This window comes from Periplaneta americana, chromosome 6 (assembly GCF_040183065.1).
Source record: "Periplaneta americana isolate PAMFEO1 chromosome 6, P.americana_PAMFEO1_priV1, whole genome shotgun sequence".
In the NCBI taxonomy this organism is placed as follows: Eukaryota; Metazoa; Arthropoda; class Insecta; order Blattodea; family Blattidae; genus Periplaneta; species Periplaneta americana.
This window is the reverse complement of record NC_091122.1, coordinates 45,264,484-45,279,224: the sequence shown is the minus strand read 5'-3', so window position 1 is coordinate 45,279,224 and position 14,741 is coordinate 45,264,484. Positions and strand designations below refer to the sequence as shown.

General features: G+C 34.7%; 1 protein-coding gene across 4 annotated transcripts in view; it reads left to right on the top strand.

Moving 5' to 3' along the window:
* The window catches only part of CngA (Cyclic nucleotide-gated ion channel subunit A), a 1,115,443-nt gene that overhangs the window by 944,445 nt on the left and 156,257 nt on the right, over positions 1 to 14,741 (top strand). For all 4 annotated transcript variants that reach the window (XM_069828038.1, XM_069828039.1, XM_069828040.1 and 1 more), the window contains one exon: positions 3,078 to 3,240. In XM_069828038.1, coding sequence (XP_069684139.1) covers positions 3,078 to 3,240 — 163 coding nt within the window. The remainder of the gene's footprint in view (positions 1 to 3,077; positions 3,241 to 14,741) is intronic.

The window sequence follows — 14,741 nt, the reverse complement described above, 5'->3', positions numbered from 1 at the left end:
CAATCTCTGATACGTGACTGTCCATAATATCATATAGCAGAAGTTCTTTTTATCCTCTCAGAGCAGAAGCTATAACATAACCTAACTAATATACACAAGTGTTAGAAAAGTTTTAATTAACGACGATGACATAAAAAATAAACATGAATAATTTTAAAATGAATAATTATTGAATGTACAATTTTCAAATTTGAATGTGGTTGGTGGTTCAATTGATGTTATATTGGACGTGTGCGTAATAGAAGTGGAACTCGTTGATTTAGGCCTACATGGAGTATTCAACTTATTCAGAATTTCCGAATGAATAATTTTAAAAGGAATAATTATTGAATGTACAATTTTCAAATTTGAATGTGGTTGGTGGTTCAATTGATGTTATATTGGACGTGTGCATAATAGAAGTGGAACTCGTTGATTTAGGCCTACATGGTGTATTCAACTTATTCAGGATTTCCGAATGGTGCTCTTCATTTATTTGTAAATCGGATTTCAGAAGATGCATAGGTATGATCAGTGATTTTGATTAATTCTTGTTCTTGAATGCCAATGCGAGTCATATTTGAAACTGCTGTGCATCGACTGGAGTGGTTTGTAATTATATATGTATATATATATATATTTTTGATGTCCAGATCAGCGCAGTTTCAAATGTTGGCAAACAAAGAAACAAATGCTAGGGACGCGATAAAATTAAACAAATGCTAGGGACGCGATAAAATTAAACAAATGCTAGGGACGCGATAAAATTGTGCGATAAGCAGCCATGATTGGTTGAAATACGTCCTTTCGTACCGTTTTATTGGTCAAAAGTAGTATGACGTAGTAAGAGTGTAATAGTCATGGAAAAATTTTAATTCGAAAAAGACAATCTGAATCAAGTTTTGGATTAAATTACAGCAGTGCTAATTCAAATAATGTGATCAAAAATTCCCTTCAGGGTTCACAAAAACGTACTGCGTTTCGTAAATACGAGTGATAGTGATGAATACTACTTGTAATATGGTTTTACCTAACGCGGAGCAAGCGCCGTCTTAAATCACTAAGTGATATTTTTCGCATATCATATATTACTGTACTATGATGTACCGAAGTACATATGATATTTCCGTGCAGAAATTCTTATTCAAAAAGGTTAAGCACAAATGAATGATTGATGGAACGCATAATCCAGCAATGCCTGCAGAATATCATCGAACAGACGAGAAGAGTTGATGATCGCATTAATTCGTACACCATCACAGCCGCAGCGACAGAGAGGAGTGGGGGGGGGGGGGTCCGCCCTGGGCAGGCACAGGGCATCGTCAGGGCTCCCTAGTCCTCAAACGCTGTGTTGGAATGGTCTGGTGTAAAGGATACGATGTACGTGACTCTTGTAACATCAGTGGAGGATCTTATCCACGCAGCGACTGAAATACTTACTTACTTACTCGCTTACTTACGGCTTTTAAGGAACCCGCAGGTTCATTGCCGCCCTCACTTAAGCCCGCCAACAGTCTCTATCCTGAGCAAGATTAATCCAGTCTCTATCATCATATTCCACCTCCCTCAAATCCATTTTAATATTATCCTCCTATCTAAGTCTCGGCTTCCCCAAAGGTCTTTTTCTCTCCGGCATCCCTACTAACACTCCATATGCATTTCTTGATTCGCTCATTTATGTGCTACATGCCCTGCCCATCTCAAATGTCTGGATTTAATGTTCCTAATTATGGCAGATGAAGAATACAATGCGTGCAGATCTGCGTTGTGTAACTTTCTCCATTCTCCTGTAATTTCATCCTTCTTAGCCCCAGATATTTTTCTAAGAACTTATTCTCAAACCTCTGTTCATCTCTTAAAGTGAGAGTCCAAGTTTCACAACTATACAGAACAACCGGTAATATAACTGTTTTATAAATTCTAACTTTCGGATTTTTTGACAGCAGACTAGTGCTATTAGGTTGGTGGAGGTTTCTTGACAAAATGTGGAACGCACGCTTATCACCATATCTGAAGAATTGTCATATTTTGACGTCCCACAGCGCCTAAACTATGTCTTTCCGGATATGGGTCCTCGATTGAAAGATGATCAGTTTGTTGTCCTGTACAACATACTTACAGTTGTTAGTGTTATTTAGAATCACCCTGTATAAAATACGTTCTCTAGCGATGACCGAGTGTCTGACCGACTAATCATAAATTTCCTCAAATCCTGCAATTCGACAGAAGGTTAACCAAGCAAATAAATGACCTTGAGCTATAATGTTTTCGCTGTAAGAAAAATCCTAATGTAAACAATAGCACGTGACTTAATTGAGGCTTCATTGGCCGCTGTTTGGCGTCATAGATTCTCAGTACGTGTTCCCGCCTACTGTTGTACATTCTGTTTCATGTTAAACATTTCCCGTTACTCATCAAGTATACCTAACTTCGCTACTGTGCATTCATTTGCCTAGGAAACATTTACTTTATAATTACTCTAATTAAAACTCACATAACTTATTATATACATTTAAGGCTATTTGTTTTTCTCCGCTTTTGAGAGGGTTTCCACTCTCATGTTTAATAAGAAACACGCCAAGGATTCAAAAGCCATACTTCAGTGCCACGTGCTTACGTGAACAACTACGAGCTCAAGTGACGCCAGCTTGTTACAAGAACAGACTACTTCGGTATTACTGTTTGTACTCATCGGCGTTCATAGTACATAACAAAATATAAAAGTAGGTTTTCTTTTACATATCGTTTTACATATGAGTGAAGTTATATGTTTCATTGTATTTAACATCTAGAATTCAATTTTTTATTTTAAAATAATACAAGATGATAGTTTCCAAATACGGACTATATTTTCCTGCGTCGTATGAGTGTTTCGACTGTGAGCCAATCACGGGTATGACAGCCACGTGCTTGTGTTTACATTAGGATTTTTCTTACAGCGAAAGCAGTATAGTTAGGGGCACCAACTGTCTTCAGTGTCAGTTTCCGCCAGTTGACATGCTGAATGCTGAGGGACTTTCCTAACGTCCTGTATTATTCAGCAAGTACATGATCCGCTAATAGCGTAAACTGATGACGGCATGTCTTGTGGTCCTCAGTGGCTGGTGCTGGTGTCTGTGGCTGTGCTGTACAACTTCGTGTTCGTGATAGGACGCGCAGTCTTCTGGGAGCTCAACAACGCCGCTCCCGCCCTCTGGTGGATTCTCGACTACACCTGCGACATCATCTACCTCCTCGACACCTTCATCCACGCTCACGAAGGTAAGAAAAATATATCTTTCATTGTTTTACTAATTCAGTGTTTGAAGTATCCCTCTCTCGTAGTAACGTTTATGCAAATTACAGTAATTCTCTTCTACAGCTTGAACTGAACGATTATGACTAAATACGAACTCTTCTATTATATAAATTAATTCTTTGAAAGTCGCCTTCAAAGTAAATATATTTGTTCAGTGAAACAATTTAAATTAAAACGTGATGAGTAGGCCTAATTCTAATGCATACATTGAAATAAACGACTGATTTTATCATGGATATACATTGCGTTACTGTATTCAGAGGTCTGCATCGGACGTTTTCGCTCGAGCGCCAAGTAGTTCATAGCATAATCCGATAGTTAGCGCACATATATGATGGGTAAAATTGTCACGAGCGATAAATCCTCGAACGGTATAAGCCGAGCGTTAGACATTCGGTCTTGTTACAGTGATGAATTGTGTAGTAACATCATAGATGTTTACTTACTTACAAATGGCTTTTAAGGAACCCGAAGGTTCATTGCCGCCCTCACATAAGCCCGCCATCGGTCCCTATCCTGTGCAAGATTAATCCAGTATCTATCATCATATCCCACCTCCCTCAAATCCATTTTAATATTGTCCTCCCATCTACGTCTCGGCCTCCCTAAAGGTCTTTTTCCCTCCGCACTCCCAACTAACACTCTATATGCAGTTCTGGATTCGCCCATACGTGCTACATGCCCTGCCTACCTCAAACGTCTGGATTTTAAGTTCCAAATTATGTAAGGTGAAGAATACAATGCGTGCAGTTCTGTGTTGTGTAACTTTCTCCATTCTCCTGTAACTTCATCCCGCTTAGCCCCAAATATTTTCCTAAGCGCCTTATTCTCAAACATCCTTAACCTATGTTCCTCTCTCAGAGTGAGAGTCCAAGTTTCACAACCATACAGAACAACCGGTAATATAACTATTTTATAAATTCTAACTTTCAGGTTTTTGTACAGCATACTGGATGATAAGAGCTTCTCAACCGAATAATAACACGCATTTCCCATATTTATTCTGCGTTTAATTTCCTCCCGAGTGTCATTTATATTTGTTACTGTTGCTTCAAGATATTTGAATTTTTCCACCTCTTCGAAGGATAAATAGATGTTTATCATTTCAAAACTTTGCAGTGTTTAACTAAACTGTCCATAGTACAACTACAAAACTTGCTTTAAAATGTAATATAAATGTTGTAGGTAAATGTTCCTTTCCCCCCCCCCCCCCACACAGGAGTGATTTTGTTTTTGCCACATCTGATAGATGTTATTGGATGTAAATGTAATTACTATAAACGGAGAACACAATCACGATAATGCTAGAACTGTATCAAGATTTCTAGTAATAATAATAATAATAATAATAATAATAATAATAATAATAATAATCTCTAATAATTATTGTATCAATCTTTGAGTCTGTAACAGTTGTTCAGCATGATTATTCGTTTTATTATATTTACTTTGACGTTATCTCTGTACAAATATTGTTATTAATCTACTGCTATATCAATAATATTTTGTAAAACGATTTTACATTGTTGCAGTATATTGGCGGAACACTGTGTATAGACCTGTCATATTATATATGTGGTAAATCACATCTGATAGAATAATAATTATTAATTAGCAATAATAACTGTATATCGAAGTTTTTCATACTATTTTCTTTATAACTTCATGTTACTGTTTTGGTACGTTCCATTGACTGTTCCATTAAACGTTTGTCATAAACGCAGAAAATAAAGCCTTATTTTTACCGTGTGAGCAAAACATATGTGTATCTTATCTGTCGCCTTACATACAAGATAAGACATGTCGGTGAGATGACCTTGTACTGTGCTTCTATTTATTACGAGCGTATCACGACCGATAGTATCTCACTCGAGGGTGCGACACTCGACCGAGTTCAAGCGAGCGATTTAACTCCAATGCAGCACTCTGGTATTTGTACAACATAGCAATACTATCCCTGGCAACAAGTGTCGAGGAAAGACAAGTCCTGAGGTAGGTAATTCATAAGCTGGCAGAGCATTTTCGTTCCCGAACAAGTTAGAGAAGTTATCGTTCAGTACATTCTGGCCTTCAGAGTTCAAATTCTGACGCTAAATGCTTACGTCAGGACGCTGCGAAAGGTATATTTTAATACATAATAATAATGTACAGTATCATGACAACTGTAAGTTTAGTGGGATTGCTAATAAATTGAAATGGTCTGTCCAGCTACTTTTAACCACATAAACGCACTGAAACTCGAAACTAGCGCTCTACAAAATATTAATGCTATATATGACAGATAATATAATTAGATAATAACTAGTGGCTTGTGCAGCAAATGCTGCTGCAAACTAAGTTCGTTAGACGTTCAAATAAACATTTTTCAGATTTATTTTCAATGAAGAATACTTGTCTTTTTGATAGTTATTTGCTTCCATAATAATGAAACAAACTCCCTCTGAATGGATTTTTTTTAGGCCAAGTACTTTTTCTTGAACCTATCCAACTTCAGTTTTGAGTTTCAACGCGAAAACGCGAGTACCAATGTCAGGACGATAGCAGTAGCTATTTCAGGTCATTGTGGATTGTAGGCAAAAGTTAAAAAATGTCAGGTTTGCTAAGCTTTCGAACAATAGCATTTTCGTATAGCTGCTGCATGTAGAACTTGAAATGTAGAGCGTAAAATCATTTTATCTTACTAAGAGATCTTGCTGAAATGATCTGGAGACTACAAAATTTTCTAGGCCTCTTATTTTATCAGTAAGCAATACCTTTTTATCTTTCCTTAGGAACTGTAATTTTTGCGGTCTCTCGAGCCAATACTGAAGACAATGACACATATCAATATCTACACTACACCGCCATTAAGTATATGAAAAAGACCCAACCCCACTGGGTTAATAAGTATAAAAATATTTGATTTTTAATAACAATATTATTATCTTACTTAAGTTTTGTAGTTATATATAGCAGTCACTCAGTAAATTATAGAAATGAAGATCTAAATTAAGATGTTCTCTACATTTACTTACATAACCTCAAAACGTTTCACTTTCATGTCATCAATATAGCATCAATATTATGTACAATTAATGAAAAATAGACGCATCATGATATTAACTATAATAATATTTAATTTCTAATGGTAATAATGTCATCAAACCACCTCAAGTTTCGTAGATTTGAATATCCAATACACAGCTGTACTCAGAAAATTATACACTGCAAAATCAGTTTTTAATAACAAATTGAATTGAGCTCTAAATATGTCGGCAATCCTGCAGGTCATGGCCTTCTTGTAATAGCCTATTGTTTATTGCAGTGTGTGTTTTGTTCTGAAATTCAATCAAGTCGGCCGTGATTCAATAAAATTAGTTCTCAAAACTGACAATAGATGGATTTTGGAAAATAGGAAAATTATGTATGAAAATTGACATTTCACTGAAAACTACTACTTTTCCGAAAAACTTTGGATGCCAGGCATGAAAATGAGGGGTCACTCGTTAAAATTCGTTCAGCCGTTTTCCCGCAATTTCCATTACCAGTTCAAATTATATACGAGTATATAGATACGGAACTAGTACCTACATAGAATATAATCTTCGTCGTTCCTGCAATAATTCCTATGTGACATATTTATCGATTTTCAGATTTTTTCTGTAGAAACTCCGAAATAATATTTGTTACAATTCTGTGTATTACATTTTGGAAACTAATTCGAGCCCTATCTCTCTCTTTAAAATGTATAATTCGCACGATTGCTATTACAGTGAAACTTCCCTTAACGGACACTTCCCAATAGTGGGCATTTTAAAATTCCCCTGGAAAATAACATTGGCCCTTATGATAAAATTCTTCAAAATAGCGGACATTCTCAATAACGGACGCGGACACTGAAATGTATCTCCCAACAACAATTAAAACTTCCAAATAATGGACAGCGTGAAAGAAAAAAAAATAAAAAGACGGTAGTAAATTAAACGGAATTCTTTGCAACAATCACTATCGTGCATTTGAACGTTCTTGTACTTTATTGAAGGTAAGCAGCACAGTTGTTATAGTCCCGTCGCTCTAATTTCCGGCAGCCAATCACGTTGCAGGTCGGCTTCATTTAAAGGTGTGCGTCTAGTGATTTGCTGATGAAGATGTTAAGCATTTCCTAAGGCTGGATAAATACTTAATATAATCGCCCGCCATTTTGGCTCTTTCGTTGGCGTTCGCAGAAAGCACACGAGTACGTTATTTGCCACTCAATTATTTGCTGAATTACAGTGCGTTTGATTTATTATCATAGTAGCTACGACATGATATTGTTTAACGGTGTGGCAAATAGATCCCTCGTCTAGTAGCTCAGCAACGAAAGAACAAAAATGGCGAACGATACTATCTACCTAGACTTTATAGAGCCCTGACTTCCTAAGACGTAAGCAAAGAGGAGGAGTCACGCCGGGAATAACAGCGTCGCGACTATAGTTGTGATACTGTACGTGAGCAGTCCATACTTTCTTAGTTTGTCAAGTTGAGTCTTCGGAAGTACAGTCACATTAAAAATGCCACAAAAACGTAAACGTTTGTCACTAAAAAAGAAAGTGGATATTGTAAAGCATAGTGAGAAGGAGAAATTAAGTGTTCGTGAGCTGGCCACAAAGTTTAATGTGGGAAAAACTCAGGTTAGTGATGTTTATTTCATTTACGAAATATTTACTGGTACGATTTCTCTCTGGATGAATACTGTAAACAATTTCACAATCTCACTGTCTACTTTACTGTATTGTACTGTAAAATATAGTGTTGAATAAGTATGAGAAATTTTAATGTAGGCCTACTGTATATATACTAACGATTTTATAAATAGCGGACACTTCTCAATAACGGACATTCAATTTTTCCCCGGCGGTGTCCGTTATTGGGAAGTTTCACTGCATTACCGAGAGGTATAACATTCCTCCCTGCGCAGTTCCCGATTTTAATCATATGTTGCTTATGGGAGAGACGGATATTATAACTTGAGATGATATTTCGGATTAGTTTGATTAAAGTTATGCGAGTTCGAGATCCCAGGTGTCTCCACTGAAGATAAGTAGAGGAAGTTGTAGGAGGAGACAAAGAGACGGATTCAGACAGACCGTTTCTTGCTCGTGAATGCATTGATATTCTCATCAGTCATCACTTACACTAGGGTTTCCAACATTTGTGACACTAATCTATATTATGAACGTTTGGAAGGTTTACTAGAAATGATGATCCATTTGCGGTGTCAGAGCGCTAAACAGCTGAAGACTGACACGTTCTTTCGTCCTCTAACGTGTAATAATTCCCAATGGAAACGATTGATCTTTAGGAGCTTCATATTCTCCTATTCCAAGATAATTAATTATGCTGAGTTGCGCTGTACGATCGGTGGAGACACTCTCACCTCCACCTCTCAAGTTAAATACTTACTTACTTACAAATGGCTTTTAAGGAACCCGAAGGTTCATTGCCGCCCTCACATAAGCCCGCCATCGGTCCCTATCCTGTGCAAGATTAATCCAGTCTCTATCATCACACCCCACCTCCCTCAAATCCATTTTAATATTATCCTCCCATCTACGTCTCGGCCTCCCTAAAGGTATTTTTCCCTCCGGTCTCCCAACTAACACTCTATATGCATTTCTGGATTCGCCCATACGTGCTACATGCCCTGCCAATCTCAAACGTCTGGATTTTAAGTTCCTAATTATGTAAGGTGAAGAATACAATGCGTGCAGTTCTGTGTTGTGTAACTTTCTCCATGCTCCTGTAACTTCATCCCACTTAGCCCCAAATATTTTCCTAAGCACCTTATTCTCAAACACCCTTAACCTATGTTCCTCTCTCAGAGTGAGAGTCCAAGTTTCACAACCATACAGAAGAACCGGTAATATAACTGTTTTATAAATTCTAACTTTCAGATTTTTGGACAGCACACTGGAAGATAAGAGCTTCTCAACCGAATAATAACACGCATTTCCCATATTTATTCTGCGTTTAATTTCCTCCCGAGTGTCATTTATATTTGTTACCGTTACTCCAAGATATTTGAATTTTTCCACCTCTTCGAAGGATAAATCTCCAATTTTTATATTTCCATTTCGTACAATATTCTGGTCACGAGACATAATCATATACAAGATAAATACAGCATTCGAAATTTTACTAGCATTTCCCGCCGAAAATCGACGAGAAATTATCTAAATAATGCATAGCATTACATTCAGCGTTAGAGGTTTTTTTTTTTTTTGGATTGAAAAATATAAGCGAATTCTTCCATTACAGCTCGAAAGGCCAATGTCATTTATTTTATAAATAATTGCATATAGACCTTCTTCATCACCTTCATCTCATTCAGGCGCTGGATAATCATAGCAATTGATAAAGCGTCGTAAAATAACCAATTAAAATGTATAAGGAATTTCATTTGTGCGTTTATATAGATACTGTAATGGATATGTATGACATGATAATTTAAAATAAACGACCGGTATCTAACTTTTAACTCATAAACTTACGCTGCAATGTAAATGATGAAGACTGAAGAGTATTACTTGTACTTAAGGGATTAGGTACAGCTTACAGGAGTAAAATTTTGAAAATATTCAACTTTTTTTTTCCTCCAATAATAATAATAATAATAATAATAATAATAATAATAATAATAATAATAATAATAATTTATTTATTTAATCTGGCAGAGCTAAGGCCAGTAGGCCTTCTCTTCCGCCCAGCCAGACTCTAATTCTAATTAAATGCATTTGCTTACATAGTTATTACATTAATATCTAGATCATAAAACAACATGAAAGTAAATAATGAAAATTGGATAAGTAATGTTAGTGTGACAATAAAAAACACTGGTAAGAAAGAGTTATAATAATAATAATAATAATAATAATAATAATAATAATAATAATAATAATAATAATAATAATTTATTTATTTATTTATTTAATCTGGCAGAGCTAAGGCCAGTAGGCCTTCTCTTCCGCCCAGCCAGACTCTAATTCTGATTAAATGCATTTGCTTACATAGTTATTACATTAATATCTAGGTCATAAAACAACATGAAAGTAAATAATGAAAATTGGATAACTAAGGTTAGTGTGACAATAATAAACATTGGTAAGGAATAGTTATAATAATAATGATAATAATAATAGTAATAATAATAATAGCAATAATAATAATAATAATAATAATAATAATAATAATAATAATAATAATAATGAGATAATTTAGATATTTATCTGTGATATATATAACCATTAAACATTGAGAAACCTGAAACAGCTATTATTGTTGACAATAATTGTTAGAAAAATATCTCGTTAGCCTATTCTTAAATTGGTTTGATGTCTGACAGTCCCTGACATTACTCGGTAGGGAATTCCAAAGTCGAGGAACAGCCACAGTGAAAGAAGATGAATATGAGGATGTTCGGTGGGAGGGAATGGATAATACTGAGGAGTGTTGTGATCGTGTGTCTAGGTTATGATGGGTGGATAAATTTTGAAAACGAGACGCAAGATAGACAGGAGTGGAGAAATGCAATATGTGAAAGAGAAGGGAAAGACAGTGGATTTTCCTACGATCTTCTAGATGAAGCCAGGACAACATTTCGAGGGATGGATTATTGTAGGCTACCTTGAACAATAATGAAAATCAGTAGGCCTATGTGTAAAACACTGTCCTTCTCCTATATGAAACATATATTTTTACGATTTACAACAAATTATTATTATTTTTTTTTTCCGATATTCAGTTGACTGTGCGGTAATGAAGCGTTTCCCACATAACTCAAAAACTATCCAACATTCTGTGATGACATTTCTTGTATGTATTTATGCATGTCATATCTACAATATGATGCAAGATCACTTCTCTACCTTTGATAGATTACCTGATAAAAAATAAATTCATTAAAAATGGTCAAATATCAGTATTTTCTTGTAACACAAAATAAAAAATATATTATTTATTAAGGAATGTATTTGAAAGAGGATGATATTGTAAACATGAGTTTCAGCAATAAAATAAAGAGAAAGAACGTGAAAAAGTTAATAAGTTTATTAGTTACTAGCCGTACCCGTGCGCTCCGCTGCACCCGTTAGAAATAAATATAAAGTAATTACATAATTAAAATAGGACGTTTGATCCAGGGAACATTCGTGTTTGATGGAAGGATAATTAGTTTAATATGTTATTTAATTTAAATTGTATTTAAATAATTAAAATGCGATCATTTTGGTCCAGAGAGCAATCATTTGTTGCAATGACAATTCCTTTAACATGTTTCTTAATTGTTATTACATGCAACCATAGTTTAATGAAGATTGATATATCATTTAGTTTTAATATATATAGGCTATTTTATATTACTTGCTATATGTTTCCATTGAATTATGGTAATAACCTAATTTTAACCCTTGTTTTCTACATCTTCAGTAAATGGCGCTTGGCCCACTATGGTTCTGAACCCTTCAAATAACTTAAATAGTGATACAGCATAAACAGTGATATGTAATTATTATATTTCTTTCTTTCGAAAATGTAAGAATTCACGATCTCCTATGTATCATTGCTATCAATGAATAAATGTGTTTTTTCTTCCTACTCAAAAATTTTATATTTTGCACATAGGAATTACTGCAGGAACAACAACGCTACAATCTGAGGCGGCGGTGAAAATGTATTGTATTGTTATTTTAAAAGTCTTGTATATCCTTAAATATCAGTCCTATCAAAATTTTGCATAGAATAAAACTTATCGGAAGTCATTTTTAAAGAAACTTTTGTTATGTAAGATTTTTTACAAAAAAGCAATAATAAGCGAGATATTTCGATTTATTCAATTCAGGCCCCCTTATAACCCCCCTTTTAAATAAAGTATTTTGAATGCCAAATAGCTTAAAATCTAAGTTACAACGAACTTAATTTATATTCCAATTTTCATATAAATCGGTTCAGCCATTATCGCGTGAAAAGATAACAAACCTCCAGACAGACAGACAGACAAAGAAAAATAAAAGAAAAGTGATTTTTGGTTTCAGCAGGATTAATTATACATTTCGACACCAATTATTTTTGGAAAATCGAAAATTACCAGAAAAATTTCGGTTACAGATGTATTATTAGTATAGATGAGGGAAAAGCTTCATCACTGCACAGTGAACTATCACCGTTATGAATTTTGAAAATATATTATATAAATAATTTTTTTTTAAATCGTAAAAAAAATATATATATTTTTCATACAGCAGAAGGACACTGTTTTACACATACCAATTTTTATTATTATACAAGATACAGTAATGGAGGGAAAAAATGTTAAATATTCCCAAAAATTTTACTGCTGTAAGCTGTACCTAAGCCTTTAAAGGAACATATATGATTCTTAATTGTACATGTAAAAATTATATGCCCGTTTAATTAATCTTAAGGATAATTATTATTACTAAATTAATTATGGTTGCTTTCCCTGCTTCAGAAGCCACGCTACGTCACTGAGTCCGGTACTTCGTGCTATGAGAAAGTAAAATAAAACGCAGTCAACACCCATGAATGTATAGAATCTAAGGAAGTATGGAGGATGAAAACTAGAATAATGAAGAATGTGAGGACCGAGATCGATGTAGAAAGAGAATAGCGTCTTTAGAGTAAGGAAAACCAATGATTACAGCTCATCCTAGACAAGACTGCGCGCTGAGGCGAGGAACTGGAGTGTGTCGCTTTAGTGAAGACAGATAGTAACGAGAGAATCCGCACAGTTTTGTCATTGTGCTTTAGTTCTAAGAGCGACGACGTCTCAAAGATTTAGCAAAAAGGAAATAACATTAGAGAAAATACTATGACGTGGCAATGTTGAGAAATTGCCTTGACTTGAATAGTGATACAACGTTGTATGTGTACTTTGATTCCGCTGTGTACGAAGCCAGATTATAGTATGAAATTTCGCATTCCTTTTGGTTATCAGGAACGGAAAGCTAATAATAATAATAATAATAATAATAATAATAATAATAATAATAATAATAATAATAATAATAATAATTTATTTAACCTGGCAGAGTTAAAGCCATACGGTCTTCTCTAACACTCAACCAGGAGTAAAACTGCGTTACAAAAAGCACTACAAATTTACAAAGTACACTACAATTTTACACATAAAACTGAATAAGATAATAATAAAAAAAATGTAAACAAGTAAGTAGAAATCAGACATAATGTACAACGTAAAGAAAGAAAGAAAAAAGCATAATAAAATGTGAACAGCAGGTCAAAATAAATGAGACATACAAAGTATAAAAAAATAAGACAAATATTGATAATAATAATAATAATAATAATGATAATAATAATGATAAAAAAGAATAGCAATAATAATAATAATAGTATTATTATTGTTATAAAACAGTTATATTACCGGTTGTTCTTTATGGTTGTGAAACTTGGACTCTCACTCTGAGAGAGGAACATAGGTTAAGGGTGTTTGAGAATAAGGTGCTTAGGAAAATATTTGGGTCTAAGAGGGATGAAGTTACAGGAGAATGGAGAAAGTTACAAACGCAGAACTGCACGCGTTGTATTCTTCACCTGACATAATTAGGAACATTAAATCCAGACGTTTGCGATGGGCAGGGCATGTAGCACGTATGGGCGCATCCAGAAATGCATATAGAGTGTTAGTTGGGAACCTGAGGGAAAAAGACCTTTGGGGAGGCCGAGACATAGATGGGAGGATAATATTAAAATGGATATGAGGGAGGTGAGATATGATGATAGAGACTGGATTAATCTTGCACAGGATTGGGACCAATGGCGGGTTTATGTGAGGGCGGCAATGAACCTTCGGGTTCCTTAAAAGCCATTTGTAAGTAAATAATAGTAGTAGTAATAAAATAGTGCAGTACAAAGCATACAATGAATACAATATTTTTAAGGAAAATTATGATTATATATAGCTCAACTTAATCACATTATAGATATACCATTATCGGAAAATATGAAAACAAAGATATGAAATAAGTTAAATATCACTAGAACATAAAAAATGTGAATACGTGGAAACATGCAATACAATACTTGCCATAATAGTAAGTTAGTTTGGCAACTCGTCATAAGATAATTTTCTAACTTGGATTTGAAAGATTTCAATGTTCGGCAGCCCTTGACTTCAGGCGGCAGAGAGTTCCAGTGACGAGAGGTAGCAACAGTGAAAGATGAGGAATACAGAGATGATGTGTGAAGTGGAATTTGTAGCGTGTTATCGCGTTGTGATCGAGTATTAATAATATGATAGCGAGAGAGAGTATGAAAACGAGCGAATAAATAATAGAGGGATGAAGTGTGCATAATTCGATATAAGAGAGAAAGCAAGTGCAGATTTCTTCTCTCATGTAACCTAAGCCATGATAACTTCTCGAAAGAAGGTGAGATATGATCATAGTATCGAACATTACAAATT